At 37.7% G+C, this 14,923-nt stretch overlaps 1 protein-coding gene and 1 pseudogene across 1 annotated transcript in view; one reads left to right on the top strand and one right to left on the bottom strand.

The window, feature by feature from the left end:
* Window positions 1–14,923, top strand: part of LOC104603165 (flocculation protein) — a 73,262-nt gene that overhangs the window by 42,648 nt on the left and 15,691 nt on the right. Inside the window, exons 6-9 of the mRNA XM_010267124.3 lie at window positions 13,208–13,490; window positions 13,603–13,718; window positions 13,859–13,919; window positions 14,056–14,137. Coding sequence (XP_010265426.1) covers window positions 13,208–13,490; window positions 13,603–13,718; window positions 13,859–13,919; window positions 14,056–14,137 — 542 coding nt within the window. The remainder of the gene's footprint in view (window positions 1–13,207; window positions 13,491–13,602; window positions 13,719–13,858; window positions 13,920–14,055; window positions 14,138–14,923) is intronic.
* On the bottom strand, window positions 4,540–5,330 carry LOC148789835 (early nodulin-like protein 14 pseudogene; annotated as a pseudogene).

The following is a 14,923-nucleotide window of genomic DNA, read 5'->3' as shown; positions in this document are numbered from 1 at the left end:
GCAGTATTTGTTTGGTGACTGAGAATTCAGCATTAGAAATAGGTGTTGATTGGGGGATATAATGGCAGCAACTGGAGATGGTGGTAGTGATCAGATGATAAAGAAAGAGATGCCGTGTAAACATTACCAACACCACAGATGGGAGAAGAGGAGCCATTGGCTAGGGTAACAGTTTGAGATGTGGAAGTTTCATAGAGAGAAGAAAACACACCTGGAGTCCCGACCATGTGATCAGAGGTTCCAGAGTTAATAATCCAGGGAGAGTGAACTATATATGTAACAAGCTGGGATTATATGACATATATTCTCCAGCTTGAGGGGGGTGTTAGAGTTGGTCGAGTAAGGGTAGAGTAGTCTTTTCATCATGTTTAAGTTGTATGCTGATGTGGCATTCCTGATATTATTTCTGTAGTTCTCTTGTCCCATACTTAAGTGGGGGTAGTTTAGTCATTGTACACTAATTACAACATAATGCATATTATGGTCGACTAGTAGGGTTAAGCCTCACTAGTTCGACTATTTCTTCTTCTCTCTCTCCTTCCTTGTCTACTGGTTTGAATTGCTGAAACACCAATAATACGAGAGTTGAGGTAAAATGGGGTAAGCAGGTCAGCTAATACTATGGCTGATTCTTTGTCCAAACAGGGGGTTTCTAGTGAGGATCTTTTTTGTGCTACATTGTAACTTGTTCTAGTATATTGGAAAGTTGTACTTAACTAGTGTGGAGAGGTTGCATCTCGTGCCTCTCCTTGGGGACATTGTACTATTTATCATTGCTGATTAATAAATTTATTTCAATTATCAAAAAAAAAGGTAACATAATTGGAAATGGGATGAAGAGTACAACTACGTTTATCTTTGCACGAATGCAATGGGAAGAATAAAGTCAAAAGGAGGAGAAACAACTGTTGGATCTATTGATGGAGAAAGAACTAGAGGAGTGGGTGCTTGTTGGTAGGTCTGTCAATGATACCCAAAATTCAGTGGCTCGATCCAACATCCGATCCGATTAATAATCAGATTGGATTTGGATTTGACTCCATCTGATTCGATTAAATTCCGAATCTGATTATGTTATAATATTTATTGATCTAATTATATAATTATATTTAAAATTATAAATAAATATATTTTTATATATCATTATTAGATATGACTTTATATATAATAATAATAATAGGTATGTTATATTTACATTTATTTATTATATATAAAAGTTAGAAAGTAATTAACTTCTTAATTTTTTTTTGTATTTGAATTTGAATCCAAGGTCTTCAAATCTAATTGGATTTTGGACTGGATTCATATGCAATTTTTTAATAATTGGATCGGATTTGGATTTTGCTGAATCTGATCTGAATCCAATCCGATTACAACCATACTTGTTAGTGAGTATACACTTTGTGTGAATGGTGATCGTTCAATAGTAACTTGCATTGAAGATGAAGGCTTGGACACAACTGGAACTGCAAGAATAGGATCTGGAAGAGGAAACATGGGTGGTGAGGAAGGAACATTGGACTCGTAAAGAATGGAATCGATTCATAGAAAGTGATGTCTGGACAAATAAATGAGTGCTAGGATTTGGGATTATAGCCAAGAGAGATGCATTTCGTGGAACATGCATCCAACTTATCCATCCTAGGCCCCAAATTGTGAACAAAACATACACAATAAAAAATTGTAGGAGTAAGAGGAAAAGGGGACATTGTGGGAAGCAAAACCGAGAAAGGAGAACGACCTCCAATAATAGACATGTGCATCCGATTGATGATAAATCAGGATGTAAGTACATCATGGTAAAATTCTTTTAGAATATTTACATCATGTAAAAGGGACCGAGTAGTCTCAAGCAAATGGTGGTTTTTCCATTTAGACACCCTATTATGTTGTGTGTATGTGTAGGAAGTTTGATGAATAATAATACCATGCTATTCCAAATTAAGCACGACTTTCAGCATGAAACTTTTGAAAAATGGAGAATAGTTCACTTTTTTCATTCATAAGATAGAGCTATGTCATCCTTGAATAATTGTCAACAGAAATTACAAAATATTTGTAACCATTGTATGACACAATTCTATTTGGACCCCAAATATCTCAATGGATCAAAGCAAAAGGGCTTGAAACTCGACAATTGACTCTAGGAGTGAGGGGAACTAGATGATTTTTCTTGTACTGACATGACTCACATTCCAAGGAAGAAGGATGACTCAACTCAATGTGGGAATAAGTAACTTAAGTACTTTAAGAGATGGATGACCAAGCCTGCAATGCCACTAAAGAGTAATGATTTTTCTTGTACTGACATGATTCACATTCCAAGGAAGAAGGATGACTCAACTCAATGTGGGAATAAGTAACTAAGTACTTTAAGAGATGTATGACCAAGCCTGCGATGCCACTAAGGAGTAAGAGAGGACTGAATTTTAGACCACTACCATCAAGATAATACAATCCATTAGCTTCATGCCCTCTACCAATCTTCATCCATGTCTTGAGATCTTGAAAAACACAAGGAGAGTGGTAAAATGTGGTAGAACAATTAAGAGTCTTAGTCAATTTGCTAACAGACATAAGATTGAATGAAAATTTGGGTACATATAAACAGAAGATAAAAATAATGATGAAAGGTCAACAATACCAACACCACAAATAGGGGAAGTATAACCATTAGTTAGGGTAACTGTTTGGGATGTGGAGGACTTAGAGAAGGAAGAAAACACACCTGAAGTCCTAGTCTTATGATTGGAAGCTCTAGAGTCGATAATCAAGTGGGAAGGTTTGAATGCCAAATAAGCCATACCTGAGTAGGCAAGGGTGGTAGTGTTATGTTGTGAGGAACCTAAAGAACATTTCCATATTCATTATGTGGAACACTCACCATTTACTTTGTAGATGCACTTATAGATGTAGAAGGTGTTTGGTTAGCTTGCTGATTTTCACTGATTTCACCACCACCACTTGTCACAACGTGGTTAGCCCATGTAGATTATAAGTTCATGACAACAATTAGCAGTATGCGCCTTTATTCCACAGTATGCGCACTTCCTAGGACCATTCTTATGTCCTTTACCATGACTTTCTCTTGAATCTCGATCTCCACTACACTCACCAATATGGTTAAACAAAGGACTATCTCGGCTTCCTTGAACTCCACGACCACTTCCTCTATTCCTATGACCTCCCCCTTTTTCCACTGCAAAAGCAAACTTGTTAGAGATAGTAGGACTCTTTGAAGGCCCAATAGAAATCTTATGTAGTTGGGCAAACACCTCCTGAAGAGAGGAAAGATCAGCACCACCTAATATTTGTGCTCTAATTGGCTCATATTCAGGGTTTAGACCCACTAAAAATCTAGTGACATCAAGTTGTTCCCTTTGCTGTTGTTGAATTTTAAAATACAATGTTAAGGATGATATTCATTAAGCTCATTCTGAAGGTTTCTTATACTAGCATAATACTCATCAAGGCTTTGATTTCCCTACTACAGATTAAAGCACTCTTGATACACCCTTGTAGTGTTATCTTGCACATGGTCTCAAATTTCTTTGGTTGCATCTAAGAATGTAAAATTCACACTAATTTTAGTCTCCATGCTATTCCATAATCATATCATAATTTGTGATTCCTCTTATTCCCACTCACTATACCCTTGAGACTTAGCTGAGGGTATTTTTATCTTTCACGTGTTTTACCCTTTTCTTGGCTCTAAGAAAAACTTCCACTGACTGAGCCCATAGCACATAACTCTCACCACTTAATTTGATAGGTGTTATTTGTACATTCAATATGTCATTTGATAGATGTCATAACTCTCTCCTGTCGTTTACATGGGTTTATGAAAATAAAGCCTTCAATTACTAATACCACACTACACTGTTCAGTACTCACCACATTGTACTACTAGTAGTCAATTGTGGCTGAAATACACACTATCGTAGGTTTTGCAACAAGATTCACTGTTGATCAACACTGCTAATAGGATTGAATTCCACTCCTAATTGGATTGAATCACCAGTCCAAAAACAAGGTATGGATGAACCGTTCACTAACCAGCCCTCTTCGAGTCATCGAGTAGAGGGTTTCTATGAATCCACTGAAGTAATTACTTCAGCAACTACTGGAGGCATGCTTACCTTCGAGCAAGAGAAAGAGAAAAAAAAAGATATAACAAGCATCAGTTTGTCTATAAGAAAATTATGTCTGGCCCTAGTCATGGCTTTGGTGAAGAAATCAGCGATTTACAAGCCAAAAGAAACATGTGAGAGATAGATATGGCCAACAAGGGGATCTTTGATGAAATTGCAGTCCACCTCAATGTGTTTTTGTATGCTCTTGGAAGACAGGAATGGATGCAATCTTGATAGCACTCATGTTATCAGTGAAGAGTGGAATGGAAGACGAGTGGTCAATGTCCATATCACAAAGCAAATCATTGAGCCAAATTATCTCACTGCATGCAGATGACATTGTTGTATATTCCGCTTCAGTAGATGACTTAGAAACATTTTTTTTTTTTCTGTTCAATGTATAGAAATCTCGTTATAATCTTAGTAATTGTGACAAACTCATGCCCAAAAAATTTCGAGAAAAATAACCAATAAATGAATTAAATAATCCCCTCAAGTGGAAACTTGAGATTTCCCACCAAACCTTCCTCTTTTCAGAATAAAACCATCCCCACCAAGCTCCCAAGTACAACCATCAACCCACCCTTCAAGCTTTTAGCATTGCTTGTTGGAGGCTTGGAGCCACAATGGGTTCCTCAATTTCTTCTGGAGATGGCGCCAAAGAAAAGCTAATGAACCTATTTTTTGAAGAAAGCACAATCACAATCAGATTCTGCCCCTTCTCATAGTGTCCATTGGCTCCGTTGATGAAATAGAACAGCCCTGATTGTTGTTGCCATCCTTGTGCTCAGCAATGGGGCTCAATATGTTGCAGCTTGAGTAAGTCTCCTTTGTCACTCGCAATATGGAATCCTTGTTGGTGTTGTACTTCCAAACCAGTGGGTCACCTATTAGGAAATGAGCTACTTCAACCCATCAATTGAGATGGTTGGACTTAAGAGGATGGGATATTCCATGCGTCGGTTTTTCTGCCAACCAAGATTTCTCTAGCTTCTAAGAAGCTGAAGAGGAGAAACACCAGCACAAAAGATGAAACTAGATTTCTAGAGAAAGCTATCATTGATTATCTCTATCTGGGCAACACAAAGCTTAGTTGTCTCAGAGATTGGATGAGTGGGAGTGAGAGTAGAATCAGTATGACTTAGAAATAGTTTGTTGCTTCTTGCATTTTCAAGAGACTAAGGAATCTCCTAGAAAAATACACCAACCAGTAGTAGAGTGGTGAGTGTCAGGACAACCTGCCCAATCAGCTTTAGCATAAGCTCTAAGCATCATAGTTGAAAAGGATGAGAAGAAGCGTCCATGTGACAATGTTCCCCTAACATAATGGATGATCTGAAGAACAATAGAGAAATGGGGTTGACAAGGAGCAGAAACGAACTTACTTACAATCTGAACTGCATAAGAGATCTTTGGCCAAGTCATAGTAGTAGATAAGACTACCCACAAGCTGCCTATGTAGCATCCAAAAGCAACTAACCCTCATCTTTACTTAATTTGTGGTTGAGTTCAAGGGAGTCTCAACTTGTTTAGAGTCAGACAAACGAACCATCTGTACCAAATCTGAGGCATACTTCTTGTTGATTGATAAAATACCCTTGAGGATACTGCTGAATTTCTAGACCTAAAATGTAAGTGACTGGACTAAGATCTTTCATCGTAAATGTGGCACTGAGAATAATGTGGCATTGTTAGGGAATTGGCTTTGGAGACTACTTGCAGAGAAGGATAAGCTTTGGGCTAAGATGCTTGTAGGCATTCATGGGTTTGTAGTCGATGGTTGGGATGCTAGATTATTGATTGCGATTACCAGAGTTACCCCTTGGAAGGCCATCCATTCTATCCTCACCTCTATCTTGCCTTTTGTTGTCAGGTATGACCTTTTTTCTGGTAATCTCATAAAATTTTAGGAACAGATTTGGGTGGGTAACCTCTACTTGAAAGATAAATCCCTCTATAACCTCTCCTTGAGAAGTGGGGGGGGGGGGGGGGGTAAGGGATTTAGAATTGAATGCTATTTTGGACTTGCTTCATATCCTTTATGGGGCTTACTTGGATTCCTCGAAACCTGATAGTCGTATATGGACCTTTCTTCCTTCGGTATCTACTCCTGTGCTTCCTTTTTCAGGACTCTTACTCAACCTTCTGATTCCTTTTCTTGTTAAGGAGGTGTGGGGCAATCCCATCCCTCTCAAGCTTGGAGGTTTTTGTTGGGAAGTCTTTCTGGAAAGAATCAATACCTATAATTTAATCGAAAGGAAAAGAACCAATTGGTGTTAATCCCCTTAATGATGTGTTATGTGTAAGGCCAATGGAGAGACTTGCTTTCACTTATTAATCTCCTGCCCCTTTGCAACTTTTCTTTGGGAAGGGTTTTTTTCATTGTTTGGGTGTAGGTGATTTCCTCTGATGAAAGTGCAAAGCTTGTTTTCTTCTACAGTTCTACCTTTTTAGGTGGCCAAAGAAAAGGGGAAGAGTGTTTTGGTGATGTTTGAGGGTGGCAGTGAGCTACACCATTTGGGAAGAAAGGAATGCAAGACTGTTTTCAGGTAAGGAAAGAACTAGAGGGGCTGTCGAAGAAACAATCATAGTGAGAGTGATACATTGGGTAAAATCAATGGAGCTGTTTGCTGCTTGCTCAACAGGTGATATTATAAAAAAATTGGAAGGAAGTGGCCAGGTCTGATTACCATAAGTCCATTGTAAGCCCTAGTTGGTCTCCACCAATGAATGAATAAAAAAGGCTAAACTTTGATGGAAGCAGTGTAGGTAATCCAGGTCGTCTGGTATTGGATAGGTGTTTAGAGATTGTGAAGGCAGAATTGTTAGCCTGTTTTCAGGCCCAGTTGGAGTAGGGGATTCTTTAAGGGCTGAGGTGATGGCTGTCATGGAGGGACCGCAAAAGCCTAAGGATATGAATCTAAGAAATCTGGTTATAGAAGGTGATTCAAAGCTGTAGTGGAGTGGTTGCAAAAGGGAGAAAAAGGATTTTGGGTTTTTAATAATGAAAAGAAGAGATTCAAGTGGTTGACACAAAATATGGATGTGAAATTCAGTTGGGTTAAAAGAACTGCGAATGGGTTTGCTGATGTGTTAGCCAAACAAGGGGTGGGAAGGGATCATTTATTCTGGGCTCAATTCTAATAGCAAAAGTCTGCTGTCGAGAGTTAAGAATGTTTCTCTCCTATTCTTGTAATTGTTTTATCATAATTCCAATGAATTCGTTTAGCTGAAACATCTCCTCCAAGAGATTGGATACTTGGTGATAACTCCTTTGAAGTTATATTGCAACAACCAAGATGTTGTTCACGTAAATCCAATCCTGTGTTTCTTGAGAAAACTATTCACATAGAAGTTGATTGCCACTTTTTAGATAGAAGTACTCAAAGGGTATTATATGAAGCCTGAAAGTTGAAAACTTTACCAAGAATTTGAATTGGGTGAGGGTGGAGTATGTAACAAGCTGGGATTATATGAATATACTGACTAGATTGAGGGGAGTGTTAGATGACATGGGTATAAGGTAGTAATGCAATTTTGTTCTTTTTATTATTATATTAGTACAATAGTAATTATAATTGAGTGTAATAATAGGGCCTGCTCGTTTGCTCTAAAGTCTGACATCTGAAAGTGAAATAATTACATTAAGAGGTATATTGGTATTGGTGAACTTTTCTTTCCTCTGAACTCTGAATGCAGAGAATGTTGTTCTGAATTCTGAATGCAGAGAATGTTGTTCTGAATTCTGAAAATTATCAAATATCCATTTTGACCCCATATATGAGTGTTTTTGTTTGTCTTTTTGGGGGTATCATTGGAAAACAAATAGCTGCATGATTGCACTTTAAGAAATAAGAGATAAGAGGAAACGAACAACCATTTTTCTCTTAAAGTTGCAAGATTCCTCTTAAGAGATAAGAGTTAAGAGGAAATGAACAGACCCTTAATCTCTTTCCCATTGGACCAATCTCTTTTTATTATCCCTTTCTCTTCTATTTCTTTTTCCTTTCTTGTAGATCTAATACCAGAAAACTTTCATCTGAAAGGAAGACCTCCGTAGACTTGGCCCATGGTTTGTAATTCTCCCCATTGAACTTAATGGAAGCCATATGCAATGCTGCACTACAAATAACACGCATGGAACCAACAACTAGGTTTAATCTTACCCCTTCTAGATGTTGTCATAGCTTAGTTTAATCATCCACACTGTAATGAACACTTCCCAAAACAATTCCAGCGACAAGAACAAGGAGAATGTTGACTTCACACCAGTAGCAAACCAATTCCATCTCCTTAATTGTTCTCTTTTCCATACTGGCTGCCACATACTCAAGTCTTCAAAACTGATCACCATTAAAAGGTGTACCTAGGCGCATAGGCGAGGTGAATTTCAGGGTATGCGCCTCGCCTGGGTCCTAGGTGCAGCCCTTTCAAAAGGCGCACGCCTGGTGCGCCTAGGCATGCGCCTTGCGCCTCAGCCCAGGCGTGCGCCTTGCGCCTCAGCCCAGGCGTGCGCCTTTTGAAAATTTGACGCTGTTTTGCTTTTTTTGAACATAGCGTCTAGGCCCTGGACCCCTGTGCCACGCCTCTCAAGGCAAGCCCAATTTGGTAATGTTGTTCATTCATTCATCCTAATAAAATGTTTTCTTAAAAAGCAATTAAAACTATAAAATCATTATTTTTTGTGTGAAAACTAAGAATTTAAGACCTAACGTGGACTTGTTTGGGCTTGCCTCGAGGGGCGTGGCACGAAGGCCGCTCGTAGAAATAGGAATGTATATGTTTTACATTACATTAGCTACGTGAAGTAATGCAATTGAGTGAAAAAAGAGATTAGAGGTTTTAAATGCTTGAAAATGTTTTATATGTTTGATTTTATTTTTAAATTCTCATTTGAATATGCTTTACATCTTATGTTTTTGTATTTTAATTTTAAATAATAGGTTTTTTAAAACATTAATTTAAAATTTAAGTTTATATTTTTATTAATATTATGTTTAATATATTTTTTTGAATTTTCTGACCTTTTTTTTTAATTTTCAGCATATTTTTATAAATTTATGCCTTGCTTCAAAAAGGCGTGCGCCTTGCCTTGTGCATCAATTGCAAATTGACTCCTGCGCCTTTTTTGCGCCTTGTGCTTTTAAAATATTGGTGTACAGACTATTTCCCTCTTTGATAACATCAATGCAGGGTCTAAATAACCAGACGAACAACTCCACTGTCACATATGGTCACTGTAACTATGCAGAAAAGAGAAAAGAGAACTTTCTCAAGGCTGCAATTGAGAGAAGATACTAATCTGCAGCAGTGAAGGCATGCCTTAGGTGCACCTAGGTGCACAGGCGAGGCACATTTTAGGGAAGGCGCCTCGCCCAAGTCCTAGGCGCAGCCCTTTCAAAAGGCGCACACCTGGTGTGCCTTGCACCTCAGACTAGGCGCGTGGATTTTGAAAATTTGACACTTTTTTGCTTTTTTTGAGAACCCCCTTTTTGGTAATGTTGTTCATTCATTCATCCTAATAAAATATCTTCTCAATAAGCAATTAAAACTATCATAATTTTTTGTGTGAGAACTAAGAATTTAAGACCCTAACAAGGACTTGTTTGGGCTTGCCTCGAGGGGCATGGCACAGAGGCGGCTCGTAGAATCAGGAATGCAATTTGTCACATTAGCTACTTGAAGTAATGCAATTGAGAAAAAAGAGATTGTGGGTTTATATGCTTGAAAATGTTTTATATGTTTGATTTTATTTTTAAATTCTCATTTGAACATGCTTTACATGTTATGTTTATGTATTTTAATTTTAGATAATAGGTGTTTTAAACATTTTATTTTAAAATTTAAGTTTATATTTTTATTAATATTATGCTTAATAATTTTTTTTGAATTTTTTGGCATTTTTTGATTTTTTATCATTTTTTTGAGCCTTGCTTAAAAAGGTGTACACTTCGCCTTGCGCCTTGCGCCTCAAGCACAAATTGACCCTTGTGCCTTTTTTTGCGCCTTGCACTTTTAAAACACTGATCTGCAGAAGAAAACTCATAGAATTGATTCTGCACTCTTAACACCAATTCTACCATGGATCTCGGACCTTAATCATACATGTAAGTAATCATAGGCCATACTTAACCTGTTCATGGGCTGGGCATGGGCTGGGCTTTTGCCAAAATTTGAATGGGCCTGTCCTGAAGCCCGAGCCCGGCCTGTGATCAGGTCTCCACTCTAAACACAATTATAGGTTGCTGTGATCAGTCCACAACCCTTTCTAGCATCAACTGCCGGTCACAAGTGATACTATGTAAATGGTGTATACTGTTAAAGGAAGAGGGAAAGTGAAGAGAAGGGTGAGAGAAGTATAGAAATAACAACTGGGAGAGAATAGGATGGTATCCCGCCAGTCAACCACTTATTTATATTTTTATGATACTTCAAAAGGACTGTTCTGTCAGGTCTCCACTCTAAACACAATTATAGGTTGCTGTGATCAGTCCACAACCCTTTCTAGCATCAACTGCCGGTCACAAGTGATACTATGTAAATGGTGTATACTGTTAAAGGAAGAGGGAAAGTGAAGAGAAGGGTGAGAGAAGTATAGAAATAACAACTGGGAGAGAATAGGATGGTATCCCACCAGTCAACCACTTATTTATATTTTTATGATACTTCAAAAGGACTGTTCTGTCCTTAATGAAGTGGGACTGAACTTAAACTATTCATTATAATAATAAGTAAAGAGACCAAACTACCCCTCTCTCACCTCTTACAGGTCTAGGTTGGAATCTATAAAAGGGAATTGAAGCCCATATATTGAGTCTATAACAAGAGCCATTGTAATTTAAATTTTGGAGTTAAATGAATGGAACAAAAGTTTGTTTCAGAGTTACTCTAGAAGTCTAGAATATGAATTAATCTTCTTTTTTATATCCTCTTTTTCTTTTAAATGTGCAACCTTCCTTCTCTTTCATTGTTCTAGTTTTAATCAGAATCTATTTCTTTCATAACTCATATCTTTAATCCCCCTTCTTTTTGCAACATATTCGCTCCAATGTGACATCTCCTTCTCATGCTACCTCACAAAGACTACAAGAAAATGTTTATGATGAAAGAATCCTTGTTGATGTAATGATCTTCAGTCAAATGATTGCCAAATATTAAGGTCCATTAAAGAAAGTTGTTTCAGTGCTTGTTTTTATTATCCCTAAACAACATTTATTTGGAGTGAATGCTCCTCTCTTAAAAATTTGACCAGGTTCTGTCTCTTTTATCACATTATATAACATGGCTATCTTCCCTGTTTTCTTGAATCATGATTCTGTCTTGCCTGGTGAGAAAACCTGCAAGGCCCCCCAATCACTGAAAAAGATTTCAAACGCAGTTCACCATTCAATTAATCCAACCTTGAACAATATTGTCAAAAGTAAATGAATGTGCACCTTGTGCAAAAGCACTGCTAGATGCACTTACCATTCCTTACCAAGGGTGAGATGAGTCATTGTAAAAGCGTATGCCTTTCAGGCCCAACCAAAGCACAGGGAGAATAAAATGCCACCTAAATGAAGGCCTCTTTACTTATTTGGGGTCATCAAAAGAACATTATTTTTGGATAAATAACAAAGACTTTTATTAATAGATATTAATAAAGAATGATACAAAAGGAGGGCTAAAAATTCTTAATCCTCCCAAGAATACAGTTCAGATTACAATATTGCCCAGAAAAAATTGACTCTTCCCAACCCTTGTTTGGCCATTGAATCTTCCAAGGAATTGGCACACCTCTTAGTCCATTGAAACTTGATTTCCATGTTTTGAGTGAGATGTCTTTCTTCTTCTCATTTAGAAACTTCCACAAACTAGAATCATCCTTCATTAGCCAGTTTACAGCCAATGTAGAATCACCTTCCACTATCAGTTTTCTGATATTTAACTCTTGAGCTCTTTTTAACCCTTCCAAAACAGCTAATATTTCAGCTCTAAGAGAATCCCCCCATCCAATAGAACCAAAATACAATGCAATAATTCGACCTTCACCATCCCTGAAAGCTCCCCCTATACCCGACGGGCCTGGATTTCCTTTGCTACTGCCATCAAAGCTTAGTTTAGTGAACCCCGAAGCTGGAGAGACCAAACTGTATAGTCTTCCTTGGAGCTGACCAAGCCACTTCTTTCCACCTTCTGATAATATCTCCTTCTGAATAGTTTTCAAAAAGTTGCAAAGTCTTAACCCAATGAACCACCCTTATGGAAATTAGTTCAATGATTACACTCTTATTTCTTTCTTTCTCATGAAAGGTCCATTGATTCCTTTCCTCCCAGTCTGTCCAACATACAGCTGCTTTTACACATCTCCACAGAATTTTCCCTCTCTTCTTCAGCCCCCTAACAGTAGTAGAATGGAATAGGCTTTGTACATTTGGGGGGGGGGGGGGTCCACCTGCAACCAAAAAGATAAAAAAACCAACACCAGATCTCTGAAACAAATGGGCAGGAAACCAGTAAGTGATAACAATTCTCACCATTATTCTTACAAAGGATGCACCAGTGTGGGGAGAAACACCAATTAGGCCTTTTTCTTTGCAAGTGTTAAACTTTTCAAGGAAAGCTTCCCAACAAAAAGCACTAATTCTGGGAGGAATTGGTCTACCCCAAACTTCCAAAACTGGAAAAGGGAGTCCAAAAACAGGTGGGGAATGAGCCAGTTCTTTGAAGAAAGAGGAACATGAGAATACACCCAAAGGAGAAGGGACCCAAATCCTACTGTCCCTCCTAGATGGGTCAATATCCACCTCATCTAGGATTTTTAGCAGGTCAGAATAAAAAAGAATTACATTGGTTTTGAGTCTCTTAGAGGAACTTTGGGTTGCTTGGACAAACATGATTTTTAAAGTAACCAAACCGATTTATTATCAACTTCCAGTGATATGCTAGACCTTTGAACATGGTGTGAACAATTATGACTAATTATATCCTGACAAAAGGGATACATGTACTAGGTGCTGGTTATATTATTTTCAAATTCCTTCTGATGTTCCATTTACCTTTTTCTTTGTTTTTCACTTGGGTTTGGCCAACAGAAAAGGAATTCTCTTGCTACTGGCTCATGGGATCTTCTGGATGAAATACGAAGAGTGCGTTTTAAGGCAAGACAAAATATTTTAGGACCTCTTGAGCCCAAGAAAATTGATCTGTCTGCTGAAGCTATAGAACATATTGGTGGCCAAGCTTCATCTGAAGCTCATGAAAGCAATGCAGAAGGGGCTGATAAAATCCAGGTCTCATATTCTTTGTCAGCCACAAAATGTGTAGACTCACCTGTTAACTTGCATGTAGGATTGGCTAGTAGTGATGTCTGTCCAGGTTTGATGCTTTTCCTGTCTACTCAAAATTCTTTACATATATTTATGTTGTGGAAATATACGCAACAACCTGTTTGCAATATTCTTTTAATGTGAAGGCATCCTATATGCAGACAATTTGAAGCATGGAACATCATCAGCTAACTTGGTTTTAGAAACTTTATGTGATGGGCCAGTAAATAATTCTTTGTCGACTAGTCTGGATATCCACATTTGCAACAATAATAAGGTATCTAGAACTAGATTAGAGCTGTTTCTTAATGTTGTTCTAGTGGGTTGATATCAATTGAAGAAAATGATTTTCCAAATTCTGAACATACAGAACTTGACCTTAATCTGCAACTAATTGAAATCATCTTACTTATGAAGGATATAGAAGATGCACAGAATAACAAGGAAGTTCCACATCCCATTCTTGTGCAACATGATGGTAATATTCTATGCTGTTAAAGTGCATCACAAGATTTCTTGTTCTTTGAGTTGTTGGTGCTTTTTCTGTTTTCTTGTTCTTTAGAATTCTCTTACTATAGCTATGATTTGTTTTTATGATGAACCTTCTACATTAGGTCCACAGGATTCCTCAGTAGGAGCATTGAACTCTGTAGTAGAAGTCCATTCCTCTGCAGATATGAAGCCTTCATTGAAATGGTTAGTTCTAATTTCTATTAACCTAGATTTCCTGAACCTATGATACTTGGATACCTATACAGGATGCTGTATGATGTCGGATACTTGAATTTTTAGCATAAACTCCATGTCCATCACTTTGTCCAGCCTTGTTGTATCTGAGCAACATAGACTTGATCCTGGATTGTTCCTTGCAATTGGAATGTATGCAACCATAACTTTTTTCCCCTCTTTTGGGTGGTATATGAGGGGATTGTAACGTTGTAAATAAAAGGGACAACTGTCTTATATGGAGTTGCAATAAAACAAATCTTCTGCTATAATTTCGTATCTAATCCAAAAACTAAAACGGAAAATATAGAGGAAAAGAATGAAAAGAAATCAACTAGTGCATAGGACTGATAAGGGAAGGGGTTGAACCATGGATCCTCCATAACTTCCTTTTGATAGGTAAGAGAAATATTTTGTTTTATATAATATTGGTAATAATACATCTGAAACCCCAAAATATAGTAGTTAGCCACAGCTAATCACCCCATAACATAGAAAAAACACCACCTTTATCTCCCTGGAACACAAGACATTTAATCCCCCAAAATTACTTCCTAATCAGAGAGGCTTTGATCTCTTGTTGCCAGATCATATGCCTAATTCCACTGGATGTCTAGGTGGTAATAGTCAGGACGAGTTGTATGGGTTCAAAATTTCTGTATTCATATCCTTTTGCTTTTCTCTGTTTTGTTTTTCCCCCTTTGGGGTCTTTCTTCTTGTCCAAATTTCTTCCCTATATTTGATGTAATTGAGTAG

This window comes from Nelumbo nucifera, chromosome 8 (assembly GCF_055504915.1).
Source record: "Nelumbo nucifera cultivar China Antique chromosome 8, China Antique-T2T, whole genome shotgun sequence".
In the NCBI taxonomy this organism is placed as follows: domain Eukaryota; kingdom Viridiplantae; phylum Streptophyta; class Magnoliopsida; order Proteales; family Nelumbonaceae; genus Nelumbo; species Nelumbo nucifera.
This window is presented reverse-complemented; position numbering and strand designations above follow the sequence as displayed.